Raw genomic sequence first — 15,034 nt, 5'->3', positions numbered from 1 at the left:
CACTAGCTCAAAGCCCGCAAACAGTACAACCTCAATCTGTTTATACAGTAAGTAATCATCAATAACCATCTATCAAGGTTACATTAAGCGATTAAGGCTTTCCATCTCATTATAAGTCATTTTATGCATTTTCTGCATGAGGTATTCAAATACTCCTCGATGAGTATTCGAATACTCCCTGTCTCCAGAAAGTATTCGATTACTTTCATTAAAGTATTCGAATACTCGCAAGTATCCGAATACTTTCCCCCCCAGTATCTGAATACTTCAGTATCCGAATACCAAACCTTACTGTTTTCGAATACTTTCCAGTATTCGAATATTTCTTCAAAGGTATCCGAATACTTCTCTTCCCAGAAAAGTATTCCAATACTCCCGCAAGGAGTATTCGATTACCATGAACAAGTATTCGAATACTACACGAAAAGTATTCGAATACTTCTTCAACAGAATGCAGAAATTCGAGCCAACTTCTACGTAATCCCAAATTTAAAGGTCCAAAAGCGATTGGGAGTCCAATGACTCCCTAAACAGATATAACCCAACATGTTATGAACCCAGAAACACATTCCTTTACTCAAATGGTTAAGGTTCTTCTTTTTAGTTGATTAAATAAGCTTTAAACCTCAAAATGACAAAGAGTGTTCATGGTATACCTCCAAGGCACCAAAACTCCGAAAATGAGGCACCCAAGGGACACTCTACACAGCACCAAGGTTCTGACTTAAGCAAGACACGAATAGGACTACCAAGCTTGATCCTTTAAGCCAAAAGGTAGCTTCTTGAAGCTCAAGAAACCAAGAACAAGCTCCACTCACACAAACTCAGCAAGAACAACCCCAAAAAAGCCCAATACACAGCAAGCATCAACTCAGAAATGCTTCATAACTCCCTCACACTGTTTACAAGCTTAGTGTTTACAATTCTAGGAAGAAAACTCTCAACAAAGGTGACTTCTTGGTCCCTTTTCATGAGCAAAGGACAAGACTTCAAGGGGAGAAGAGAAGGCTGAAGGGAAGTCAGCAAAAGACTCACGTAGGCAGCCTCCAATATGGCCTAGGGTTTAGTGCCATTAAGCATTTATAGGTCCACTTAAAATACAACACAGTATTAACAATAATAGCTACGCTTAGCATTTTAATCCCAAAATTTGGAATCTGAATCTACTCATTTTTCCAAGAATAATCATATTTTTATTATATTTTTCCGAGCACCTTTCCGGTACGTGCTTTTCATAGCCAGTATCATTTTCTGGCACCAGTTCTCATTATATTAACTTGAAACTCATTTTACAAGTCCTATATAATATTCTAGTAATTATCATGCACTTTTCATAATTTTCTGAGATACTTTTTCGGTACGCATTTATATCGACTAGCATAACCGTTATCTGCACTTTTCCTCCGAAAAGCGACTTTCATCATTCTTAATCACTTACTATAATTATATAAGCCTTATAATAATTATTAAGGTCAATTATGGAATCATTTCCTATTTTTGCATAGTTAATTAATTAAATTCCTTAATTAACGGTGCGAGTTCTTACATAAGGCAATTGTATTATGTAAGCTGATGGAAGTCGCATAGCTGACACATTAATACTACATGTTCATTTAAATAGGCTGAAAATGAGCCAACATGCGAGCCATTTTTGAGCCAACTCGCGTGCCAATTTTTGAGCCAACCCGCGAGCTATTTTTTCAAGTCAATCCACGAGCCATATTTTTTAGCTAACCCACGAGCCAACCCTAATCCAACTTGGGTAGAGTTGGGTTGAGTTTTCTGGCTAATTTTCTTTCAGCCAATCCTAATCCAGCTCCTTTTTTTTTTTGGATTGCATGCGAATTGAGCCGGATTGGCCCGTTTTGCCAACCCTAGTCAATGTAACCCTACTCTTCACATATACCTACTAATTTATTTATAAAGTTGGCCTTTCGAATTCACATATACATTATGGGATATGATATTGTAACAACCAATTAGTTTTACTACCAATATTACTACCAATCAATTTTACAGTTAGATCGATTATTTTGATCCAACTGTTATATTTATTTCCATCTTTGTATGGTTATAATTCCCCGTATTTAATGTGAAAGCATTAAATATGAAAAATCATAACCATGCAAAGATATAAATAAGGCTTCGCTTTTTCTGCAGTTACTGCAGATAAGTTATCTGCAACAAGCCCAATACAACGTCGTTTTGGGACGGAAATCATGGTGTTTTTGTAATTTTAATTTATTACAGGGTTATTATAGTCTTTATAATTATTATTTTTTTAATATTTCAATCTCAAAACGACGTCGATTTGGGAGTAAATGCAGATAACTTATCTGTACTAACTGCAAAAATATTTTTCTGTATAAATAAATATAAAATATTAAATATGAGGAATCATAACCATACAAATATAAAAATAAAATATAACCGTTGGATCAACATAACGATCTAACGATAAATTAATTGATAATAACATTGATAGTAACACTAATTAATTGTTACAATATCTTTTCCGATACATTATTATCACATTAATTATCTTTATTATCCTTTCCCACGTCACTTGTTCCTTTCCCCGTCATCTCGTGCCACCTCATCACGCACAACTTCCTCCATCTGCGTTAGCCACGTTGTCTTATTTGAAAGGTTAGCTCCAGCTTTGATTATTTATTCTAGAAAACATGTTTATGTTTTTTTTAAGAAAAACAGTTTTATGTTTTTTTAAGAAAAACAATTTATAATATTGTTTTGTGAAAATCAATTTAAAAATAATATTTATTTTATGAATTTTAAAATAAAAATAAATGATCATCTTTTTTTTTTTATGATTCTATTCCTGAATTATCTATATAATTACTCTTAGGGCAGGCAAAAACCTTTTAAATTGTCCGTTTGTATTATTAAAATTCAATAGAGTTAAAAACCTTCGCAAAAACAAAGAGTCATGGGACAAGTACGTGATAATCCTACAACATACCATAGAGTCAAGGCTCAAGTGGCTTTATGACACCTTCATGTTATAAAAAGCCAGAAACTGCATTAAATTTATTCGCAGAAAAAAGCTATTTGAGGATTAAGGAGAAGCCAGAGATGAATAGCACACCCTCAAGTTCCATAGTTACAGTAACTGTTCTCTTTTTGAGGATCTTTACCTTTGTGTTCCTTTTGATTGCGCTCATACTCATTGTCATAGACAAGTTTGAAGATACAAGTGATTACCCAGAAGACACATATAATGAAACAGAGGAACTCAACTTCAATTTTTTGCATGCTTATCGGTAAGCGCTGTAATTTGTATTTCTCCATTTTATTATCCGATCGAGCTAATTAATCTTCTCATCTATAATACGACTTTGACCTTTATATGACTAGCAATGTGAGATTTTTACCTTTGTGTATTGCTAGACAAATGCTAAACGTTTTGTCATCCATTTTTGCACTGGACATTCGTTTTTGGAATGATCTAGACATATTTAGCCCATTTTAATTTTTCTTTCTTTTAAAAGATGTTTATATATATATATATATATATATATATATATATATGGGTTCGCTTTTTCTGCCGTTACTGCAGATAAGTTATCTAATACGACGTCGTTTTGGGACGGAAATCATGGTATTTTGTAATTTTAATTTATTTTAGGATTATAATAGTATTTATATTTATAATATTTTAAGATTTCAATGCCAAAACGACGTCGTTTTGGGAGTCAATGCAGATAACTTATCTGCATTAACTGCAGAAATATTTTTCCATATATATATATATATCTTTAACGTTTCTACAGTGAATGTAGAAAAGCTATCTACATTTTTTCTCAAAACGATGTTGTTTTGGGTTGAAAAACTAAAAAATTATAATGAAAAAGACTATTATAACCCTGAAATAAATTTTAATTATAAAAATTCCTTGATTTTTGCCTCAAAAATGACGTCTTTTTGAGCTCACCGAAAATAATTTAATTCCATTGACTTGGAGAAATCCTTTACTCATAAATGAATTCTTGAATATCAACTTTTGAAAAAAAAAAAAAACTTATAAGAAAATCAAATCCAATTTTTTTAATAAAACAATTTTTTTTTGGCTCTAACGAAAATAGAAATTAAAAATCAAATAATTTTCTCAAAATCAATATTCACCCCAAGGCCATACCTAGGGGAATTTTTAAAGTGATCCCGGCCTATTTCTTTAGAGTGGTCCTTTTTCTATTTTTGGAAAAATGGGCTTCCCTTTTTGCCTCTCACTTTTTTAAAAATTCTCTCTAACCCCCGTTCTTTTCTGCTTTTGGAATGTTCCATGTGTATCGGGTCTACCAAAATAAAGCTCCATACCTAGCCCCAATCTCAATAACCCTCTCATCATAGGGTTGACAAAATGGCTCGGCTCGGCTCGATAGACAGAGTTTTATAACTCGCCTAGCCCGTCATCTTTGGGCCAAATTTTTTGGTTTTTTATTTTTTTAAATATAAAATAGGTTCAGACTAGTAGATCGAATTTTTTAACCCACTCTCAAAAGCGGGATGGGACAAACTGATATATTTTTTTATAGTTGATGGCAAGGCAAGGCAGAAACAGCCGTTTGCTTTGTCACCTCTACCCACCACCACCGTCATCTTTGTCGCCATCGTCGCTCCCACCCCGTTGTGGTTGCTGGAACCACTAGATTTTATTTTCATAATTTACTTTCATATGTACATGTCTTTTTCAATAATTTTATACATAAAAAGTGTTTTTTAATTTTAATATCTAAATAATTTTTTAGTTAAATAAAAAAGAACCCGTTGTACTATATCCGATTAAATGACTATTACTCATAGGTTCATTTCAATTCAAATTTTGATAAATTCCGAAATCGGACTTGGAAACATCATTGTCTCGTCCTCAAATATATTGAGTCACATTAAAAAAGAGCGTAGGAAATGTAACAAAAAAAAAGAGTGTAGGAAAAGGTGAGTATAATTTGAATATCAGAAAAATATTTCTTCAGTTAATACAGATAAGTTATCTGCGTTTATTTTTAAAATGACGTCATTTTGAGATTGAATAATTAGAAAATTATAATTATAAAGACTAAAATAAATTAAAATTATAAAAATATAATAATTTTCATCCCAAAATAATGTTATATTAGACTTAACGTAAATATAACTTATTTACGGTAACCGAATAAAAGTTGAACCCTTTAAATATATACAACAAGGGAGAAGTAGAATTATTTTACTAAAAATGTGCTGTTCAATATTATTTTGGGATTAGTGAAGACTTTATCAATGAAATAACCAAAATACCCTTTGCGACAAAGACGGGGTCCTACTCCTACCGAAAAGAAGCGGCTCCTTCATTAGTGACTCTTACGGTCCCTTACTTCCTCAGAAATCATTAGTAAAGTCATCGAAATAGATTAAAATAACATTAAAAAAATCATATTGTTTTGTTCTTTCCTTCTTTACTAATTAACTAGCTACAATTTTGAAAATTTAGATACATGTTATCCACAATAGTCATCGGATCTGCGTATAACCTCCTGCAAATGGCGCTCTCAATCATCAGTTTGGTCACAGGAAACCGTGTATTTAGGGGTAATGGTGGCTATCTATTTGATTTTCTTGGTGACAAGGTACATCATGCTATAACAAATCTTCTAGCGTATGCAATATTGTTGTTCTACAGATTAAATTAAACAACCTTTGCATTATTTCCTTGGACAGATTATATCATTCCTTCTAATTTCCGGTTCAGCTGCTGAATTTGGTTTCTCTCTAGATCTGCCAAGGATGTACGAATTAAATCATTCCATGAAGTCCTTTTTGGAAAATGCAAACATCGCAGCTAGTCTTCTTCTTATTGGATTTCTGCTCACTGCCATCGCATCAATTTTCTCTTCGTTTGCTTTCCCAAAGAAAGCTTAACTTCATGCAGAAGATGATGTTCACGGATATTTTGATTCTTTTGACCCTTCTCTAGTTTGGTTTAGTTCGATTTCTTTGGTGTTCAATCAGTTGAAAGTTACGGTGGATTTGTATCTTCCTTATTTATCTATATTATTCCTTCATAAGATACGCAACAAGTGTATTAGTTTTTCTCTTGCTTTTGTTTCTATTTAATCCAATGCAGAGGTTTAAATTTATAATCTCGTGTATAAAAATAATTCTCACCAATAAGCCACACTAGTGATTTTTCTCCACTTTTATATCTTTATTCTCTTATCAATAAGTTATAGGAATTTTTTTAAAAATGCCCCTAAAGTTTCTCTATGCCCTTAACCTTTTTTTAAAACAATAATGCCCTTAATGTTTAGAACAAGAGAAAAATATGTATCATTTTAAACGACGTAAAATTATATCATTTTAAATGAGAGAAATAGATAGACAGAGGAGGAGAGAGATAGGACAAAAAAAATAAACATGTGAGTCCCACATCTTTGTGAGAGTAAAATGATATATATAAGTTGTGTCATGTAAAATGACAAATATTTTCCCCCTCCGTTATCCTGAAATAACATCTTATATTTTATCGCATCGTGACTATTTTACCCTCCAATTGTCTAAAAACATTAAACAATATAGTTTGGCTTCTGCCTTAATTTCCCCCCAAATATTAGGATTCCTTCATGAAGAAGCTTTTACATTCATTTTTCCCTATTTAATTGATATTTTTTTTTAAGCTTTTTATTTAAAAACTACACTATGTACTTTGGGAGTATAAGCACTTAAGTGTATACTCCCCATAATGCATAGTGATATTTGTAAATATAACTTACTCCAAATAAAAAATATTTTCTGTCTTGAAAAAAAGGAGTATGCATCAAATACAAAGGAGGTTTCTAAATAAAATAGACCTATGTTGGCCTATATATCCAACGTAATATAAAGAAACCAGGGCCATTCAAAGAGGTGATATTGGATAGAATGGGAACAGATGAATATAGAGAGATTGTGAGAGTTTTAGAATTTGAGAATATTGGGAATATTGAAAGGAAGATGAGGAGAAAGGAAACAAACAAATATTGGGCTGAAATGTTTAAGCCTGCCTCTTTCTTCCAAAATAATAATAATAACAGATGGGCCTAAAGTGGAAATTTGCTCTCAGGGCCTTTAAAGCCCATTTGACTTTAAAATTGTTCAGATTGTCTATGAGATTTTTTTTCTTGTTTTTTCATGTGAAAAAATAGAATTTATTATATATTCTAATTAGAAATAAGATCCGTAACAGAAAAATAAAAAATGAATAAAAAAATATTTTTAAAGTAGATAAAGTTAAAAAAAGAATAAGATAAATTTTTATTTTTGATAGGATTATTTAGATTTGACTTATTATTTGATTAGCCGTGTTTTATTTTTCTCAATAACATATTGTAATTTTAAAAATATGTGTTTGGTTTATTTTAAAATGGTTAGCATCCTTTATAAATATATATATATATATATATATATATATGAGCTAATAATTTAAATGATGCTAAGTTGAACTATATATAACCTAGTTCAATACTATAAACACCAAAAAACTTTTGTCAATTAAAATAATAGTTGACAAATGCGTTAGCATTAGCAATGATTCTTTTTCTGCTGTGTTTTGATTTGGAGTACATTAATAAACAAGAGACAGGCTTTCAATAATATTATATTGTAAATATAATAATGAAAATGTATGCTTGGCGTTTCTCTCTTTTCAATGAAGCTACAAAGTACGAACAACTTGGTTGCAGTTTCACACTGTTGACCCATACGAAAATGTAATCGCGTCAATAAAGCTTACACATTTTTTTATCAAATGATTTTATGACATTTTTCTTCAAATAATGATAAGAGAAGACGATGCACTTAATCCTCGGTTAACTTATATTAAAATTATAAAATAAGTAAATATCACATGAATTTTACTAATAATTTTAAATTCAGGTAAAAAATATAAAAAATTGAAAGAGAAAATTACTTTAAATTATTTCTCAAAATGTACTTTCTTTATTTTGGACAAACTACATATGTCTCTCACAAGAGATAATCTTAATTGAACCTGATAAAATTCATATTATGATGAGGCTAACTCTTTCAAATAATTTTTTTTTTTTTTGCATTCACATAGAATTGAATCCAAGACCTAACTTAAATAAAATCAAGCATGTACCACTTGAATCAATTCCTTCTTCTCTCAAAATGTACTTTAATTTAATATATAATGGTGAATTAATTTTTTAAATAAGTGAAATTATTCATCGCTTAATTTTATAGGTGTAATTGTTTGATGAAGTGTATAAAGTTCTACAACACACTATTATGTAATGCAAATGTCTTAATTCTTATAGATACAATTTACTTGTTATCAGAGCTAATTATATATTATACATTATATAGCTTTCTACAAAGAGCCATTCCGAAGAGGTCAGATCTTCAAACCAAACTACATGTACAGTTTGTTTTTATGTAGTTTTTCGCTCTTCGTAGTTTGTTTTTAACAGGTAACAATAAAATTTCAATTCCGTAATTGGTTTGCTGTAGAATGTTTATGTACTCATTTTTTTTACAATTTGATTCTATGTAAATATTAGTCACAATTTTTGGTTAAAGATTCACGGAACGTGCAAGTCCTACACGATCTATATATATGAAATTGAAAAATAAAAAATAAAAAAAGTGATATCGAATCAAAGTCATGTAGTAAATATTACTCAAGACACAAATGCTCCAGCTAATTAATAAGTCTACCAATATGTGAAGTCAATGATATCAAAGAATGAGAGCTTTCGTAGAAACTTTTAAGCAACCACAGATTTTAGTCAATGAATTGGTTCAGCACGTTGTAATGGCACCATTTTCAAGTCACCCATTTTTATTTTATTCCAATTCATTCTATCTATCTACTTGGCCAATTGACTTTGCCCTTATCCTAGGTAAAGGGGACTAGCTAGAACACCATAATGTTATAAAAGGCAAGAAGTTGCACCTACTTTCTTCGCAGAGAAAAGAGAAGTTTTTTTGAGTGCTAATTAGAAGCCTGAGATGGATAGCACACCCTCAAGTTCCACAGTTTCAAGAACTGTCCTTCTCCTTTTGAGGGTCTTAACCTTTGTGTTCCTTTTGATTGCGCTCATACTCATTGCCATAAACAAGCAAACTGAAGACACAAGTGATGGCCCAACGGAAGCCAAGTTCAATGATATCCATGCTTATCGGTAAGCTTTGTAGTTTGTATTTCTACATTTATATTATCTGAGCTATTTAATGTTCTCATCTGTAATTCAACTTTGACCTTTATATAACTAGCAATTGAGAAGGATTTCTACCTAAATCTAGTTATGATTAAGAATTGGTTTTCAAATACTTTATACAGTTGTATTTGTTGCTAGGCAAATGTCAAAATTTGTCATCTACTTTTACCTTGCATTAGACAATCATCTCATGTTAGTACTGTAGAAACGACCAATAAGAGTGATCCTTGTCAGATAATATATTTCCTAAAATAAGCAACTTTTTTTTCAGAATACGGAAATAGAACCTCTCATGTTAAAAAAACATGACATTGTCATGTGTAAAGATCACAACTATACAAAGATGAATCAAATTATGATTTTGTAATTACTTATTTCAATATTTTTTCTCTCTTTCTTTATTATCATTGATCCACCTTTCTATGATTATGATTACTCACATGACCATATCATATTTTTTTAACACAAGAGGATCCAGATACCTGAAATACATAGTTTGTAATTTTATTTTGAACTACCGTTGCACTGATGACTCAGTGCAACAGATGTACGAAAGATTTTTTTCTCGTACACACACAAAAAAGTAAATAGGATCCACTAAGGAGAAGACAAAGAATAGGTCCCATCAACTTTTTTGTTTGTTATGAGATAATTTTGTCTCATGCAACATGAGAAATGCATTCCCTTTAAATTAGTATAAAAAAAATCATATAGTTTTTGTACTTTCCTTCTCTATTAACTAGCTACAATTTTGAAAATGTAGATACATGATCTCCACGATAGTCATTGGGTTTGCATATAATCTCCTCCAAATGGCACTCTCAATCTTTAGTGTGGTATCAGGAAACCGTGTATTAAGCGGTGATGGTGGCTATCTGTTTGATTTCTTTGGTGACAAGGTACATTATTCCATAACAAATCTTCAAGTTTATATAATAATGTGGTTCGACAAAACTAAATATTCTCTTTGGCCTCAATATATATATTCATTTTAAACAACCTTTGCATTCTTAATTTCCTTGGACAGATTATATCATACCTTCTACTTTCGGGTTCAGCTGCTGGATTTGGTGCTTCCGAAGATCTGCACACTTTATTCAAATCAATAGATCTTCCCTTCAACTCCTTTTTTGAAAAGGCAAACGCCTCAGCTAGCCTTCTTCTTATTGGATTTCTGTTCACTGCAATAGCATCAACTTTCACTTCCTTTGCTTTGCCAAAGAAAGCTTAGCTTATTGCAGAAAATGATGTTCATTTATTATGATTCTTTCTTCCTTCACTAGTTTGCTTCAGTTTGTATCCTTTGGTGATCAATCGTGACTTCTTGTGGATTTGTATCTTCCTTAATTGTCGATATTTTTTCCTTCCTAAGATCTGTCGCAATTGTACTTGTTTTGATTTATTTATAAATAGAATGGATTTATTTTAAAATATTGAATATACAAAATATTATACATGTGAGTAATTGCTTTCCTAATAAAAAGCTATTTATTTTTAAAAAAAAATAAGATACAAATGTATCCTTTAATATCACAAACAGAGCCTGTATCAAAAAAAAAAAAAATCACCAACAGAGCAACACACCATTGACCACTTATTTGAGCTTGCAAGGCATGTGTTCCTAGCAATGACTTACAGATGAGCATAAGCAATTTTAGCAACATTTCAACCTATGTAAATAGAACCATTGTTTCCGTTGTTCCTTTTCTTCCATGCTCATTTGATTTGTGATATTGCTTCACTAAAGAAATACTGTCATACTGGTACGGGTTTTATAAATGATTCATCCTTAATGGCCAAAATAATAATGATAACAACATCAAAAACAACAATGCACACTACTGTTGCTATTCGAGTGCAGACTGGGATTATTTTGTTGAATTTTTTTTTTTGGAAACACAAAAAAATAAAAAAAAATAAAAATTTCAACAAAATGAATAGTCAGGCTTGAGGCTGCTTAAAAAATGAATGATGAAACTGTCCATTCTACACAATAACCTTACCCAAAGAAAAAAAAATTGCTCTTCTCAGTTCTCATTATTACTTCTTCTTCTTTTCCCTTCACACTGTAATGCATTTATTAAATAAGTCGAAACGAAATGACTTCAGCTGCTCTCAGCGGGTCTAGGAGAAGTGTAAGAACTCGCATCGTTAATTAAAGAAGTTAATTAATTAATTATGAGAAATTAGGAAATAATTTCGTAATTGACCCTAATAATTATGATAAGGCTTAAAGAATATTGGTAAGTAATTAATAATGATGAAAGTCGCTTTTCTGACGAAAAGTGCAGATACCGATTCAGTTACTCAGTATAAATGCGTACCAATAAAGTATTCCTAAAAATTATAATAAGTGCATGAATATACCTAGAATAATATATAGGAATGTGATTTCAAGTTTCAAGTTAAAATAATGAGAACTGGTTCCAGAATTGATACTGACTATGTAAAAGCGCGTACCGAAAAGGTGCTGCAAAAAATAAAATAAAAATATGAAAAATCTTAGAAAAATGAGTAGGTTCAGAATCCTAAGTTTGGGATTAAAATACTAAGCGTAGATTTTAGCGCTAATACAGTGCGATTAAAACTTAAGTGGCCTATATATTGCCTTGGCACACACTTCTAGGTCAGATTTTGTTGCTTCATACGTGAAGTTTCTGAGGTGAGCTGCTGCCACCCTCTTCCATGGCCTTCCTTGCATGAGAAACTCTCCAAGTCACCTTTTTTCTTTGATTTCTTCATCATCTCTAAACAAGTAAACACTTGGGTGTGAGTCTTAGTGAGTGGGAAAGGAATCATCTTCTGAGTTGTGGGTGTTGTGCGTGTGTTGAGAAGGGGATGACTTCCTGGTGTGTGTTGTGAAAGCCTTTGTCTTGGTGTTTTGAGCTTCAAGGAGTGGCCTTTGATAAGAAAGGACCCTTCTTGGTATGTCATTTTCGTGCTTTGTGAAGTCAGAATCTTGGGAGCTTCATAGAGAGCTCCAAGAGCATTCCTTTTCTGTTTTGAAGCCATGGGTAAGTTGTTAAACTTTGATCATGAGTTTTCTTTACTCAAAGGTTGAGTCTTGGCATGTTAATGAGTTAAACAAGTAACCAACCAGTATATGAACCTAAAAGAGAATATAAATGCATGCTTGGACGTTCTAGTGGGTTAAAAGTTGAATCTTTGGAGTGATATCTCGCGAAATGCAGAAACTGCATTCTGTCGCAAAATATCCGGATATGGGGTCTTGTGATATCCGCATATGGATATCCGGATATGCGATATCCAGATATGTCTCTGACAAATATCCGGATATTCTGGGTTTTCGAGAACAGTAGCGGTACTGTTCATACAGAAGGCTGTTTTGGGTTTGTGGACCCTAGATTGCTGAAGTTGAACTTCTGTATCACTTAAGCTAAGTCAGAATCTATGTGATTAAGGGCTTATGAATTTGTGAGAAGCCTAAAGACATGAAACGCAAAGGAAATGTGTGGTCTTTATATCGTATGCTTGTTGTGCTTGAATATTGATATAATCATTGGTCCAAACAGATTGTGATTGTGCTGTGTGTGGACTTTGAGCTTGGTTGGACTCTTGACTTGGATAGTTAGCTTACAAGGTAAGTTTTCGTGTCCTCGGTTTAGCCATTGTTTGTTCCACCATGTCCCATGGGGAGATGGTTATATGCATGATGTGTTTTCATGTACTGTTTTATTAAAATGCTATTGAACTGTTAAGTGCAATTGCTTTATGATATGTATGTGGTGTTTCACCTAGACAGGAAGCCATGGGGTGGTCCTGTGGGCGGGTACAGCATGGGCATGTACCGTGTGGATAATAGACGTATTCCTACACTTCTCTGATCAGTAGAATAGTTATAACACACATGACATGATTATCTGCTGCATTGCACTGGTTTTGGAACTGATATTGAATTACTGCTTTTAGAACTTATATTGCACATGTAAGTGAGCTTGGGGTGGAAGATCCTTGAGGACCTCTTGTCTTACTGAGATTTCTGTTTAGAGATCTCACCCCACGTTTGGGGCACTATTTTCAGGTTCAGGTAGTGTTGGGTTGAGACCTCTAGCGGCAGGAGCCGGAGCTTAGCTGATATATGCTGTTTATGATGATTATGCTTGGATGCTGGTTTATGCCTGTTGTTATTTTGCTGTTAGCTTTATGATTATGTTGCTGTTGTTGTTGAGACCTTGTTGGGCTTGTTGCCTTATTTGGTGAGCATGGGGATTGTCCATGCCATGTTGACTTGATTATGTCTTAGTTTAGATTCAAGTTGTAATAATGTATTAGGATTATGTCCGAACTATGTGTGTAGTTCCGTGATTTTAGATACTCACTATTAATTATATATTGAGGTATCTCAGTTAGCTGTCCTTTGCAATTTTCATACAGGCAATGTTTTATGAAAAGAATTAAGTAATCAACTTGGTAATATTAATGACGTCATAATGGAAAGTAAAAAGTTATTCCGCATTTTAAATTAAGCGTTGCTTAATACGACGACATGTTAACAAACCGAGTATACACGGGGTGTTACAAGAAGCATGTGACAGGGACTATCACGAAGGGGCTAAGTTAGACCATTCACATCGAATTGGGTTTTTGGGTCTTTTCATTTATATGAACTTCACTTAGTGACTCATCATACTTGAATATCATAATAATATCTCTACAAGTATGCTCAACATTTATATGTTCCCCCTCAACCAAGTACCTAAGCCCAAAATACTCAACCCGCCACTAGTCAATCATGGCTAGCCAGAGTCCAATTCGACTCTGATATCACTATCAGACGAATCTACTAGAGGAGCTCATGGTGGGAAACCACCGCCAAAGATCGGAATTATATTACATGCGCAATTAGTATTAACAAAAACTGAAAGATCGGAGTTATAGGGCCCAATTTTTTATTTTACGCAAAAACTCCAATTGCCTGGTATTCCAAGTTGACGGTGGCTATATTTGTTTTTTTTCACGAGATTTTTAGATGGCTGAACAGTTTATGCGTTGAGACTTGAGATTATTCATTGTAGATTTATGATGGGGTGTAATACTATGAGTCATGAAGTATTTCAATATAATAGTATCAAAGCTCAATGGAGTAAGGGGAGGTGCCTCACGGTTTGATGGCTCTTGGGTTAGAGTAATTAACAAATGATGTGTAAAAGCTCGAGCTAAAGAGAGATATTTATAGGTTTATTGTTTGTCATTTTAAAAGATATAAAGTTATATTCTTTAATCCCTTGTAATCATGTATTTCAAGAATATATAATTATAATATAAAAATTATTTTTTCTCTTTTTTACGTCAATCGACAAATTCGTAAAAAGTTGTTGAAGAGAGAAAAAAAAATAATTTTAATATTATAATTATATATTTTCCAGAGTACATAGTTATAAAGAATAAAAAAAAATATTTTTATATGCTTTTAAAGGACACATTTTTTTCTGATATTTATAGGTGAATTTTTTTTTCCCAATAATAAGTAAGAGAATGAGTCATAATAACCCTAATATATCTGAGACAAAGTATACTAACATGAACAAAAAGTGAGATCTTTCACAATAAGGATTAAACGTATTATTTATTCTTTTATAACTTAAAAGTCTCATTTTGTTTACCAAAAAAAAAAAGTCTCATTTTCGCCATACATGACAGTTCTGACGTTTAATATGAGCAACGCCGATCCATTGGACCGGCTAGAGTTACCAATCCAAAATAGAAACCATTCTCTACGCTCCCACTACAAATAAATTAAACCTCATGAATGAAAGAACGATTAAGATTGGGGTAAATTGATCCTTTCGTGTAGACAGACA

At 32.3% G+C, this 15,034-nt stretch overlaps 2 protein-coding genes across 2 annotated transcripts; both read left to right on the top strand.

Annotated features, from left to right (window-relative positions):
* The first annotated feature begins 3,093 nt into the window (after positions 1–3,093).
* LOC133285131 (CASP-like protein 4D1) lies at positions 3,094–5,913 on the top strand. The gene is made up of 3 exons (XM_061482301.1): positions 3,094–3,281; positions 5,486–5,621; positions 5,713–5,913. Exons 1-3 carry the CDS (start codon positions 3,094–3,096, stop codon positions 5,911–5,913), a joined length of 525 nt encoding a protein of 174 aa, XP_061338285.1.
* A 3,090-nt stretch (positions 5,914–9,003) lies between these two features.
* Positions 9,004–10,443, top strand: LOC133285202 (CASP-like protein 4D1). Its single transcript, XM_061482391.1, has 3 exons — positions 9,004–9,176; positions 9,976–10,111; positions 10,240–10,443. The coding sequence occupies exons 1-3, from the start codon at positions 9,004–9,006 to the stop codon at positions 10,441–10,443; spliced, it is 513 nt and encodes a 170-aa protein (XP_061338375.1).
* The last annotated feature ends 4,591 nt before the right edge of the window (positions 10,444–15,034 follow it).

Source organism: Gastrolobium bilobum, unplaced genomic scaffold (assembly GCF_033153095.1).
Source record: "Gastrolobium bilobum isolate Gb01-03AN ecotype WA unplaced genomic scaffold, APGP_CSIRO_Gbil_v1 utg7917, whole genome shotgun sequence".
NCBI classification, from domain to species: Eukaryota; Viridiplantae; Streptophyta; class Magnoliopsida; order Fabales; family Fabaceae; genus Gastrolobium; species Gastrolobium bilobum.
This window is presented reverse-complemented; position numbering and strand designations above follow the sequence as displayed.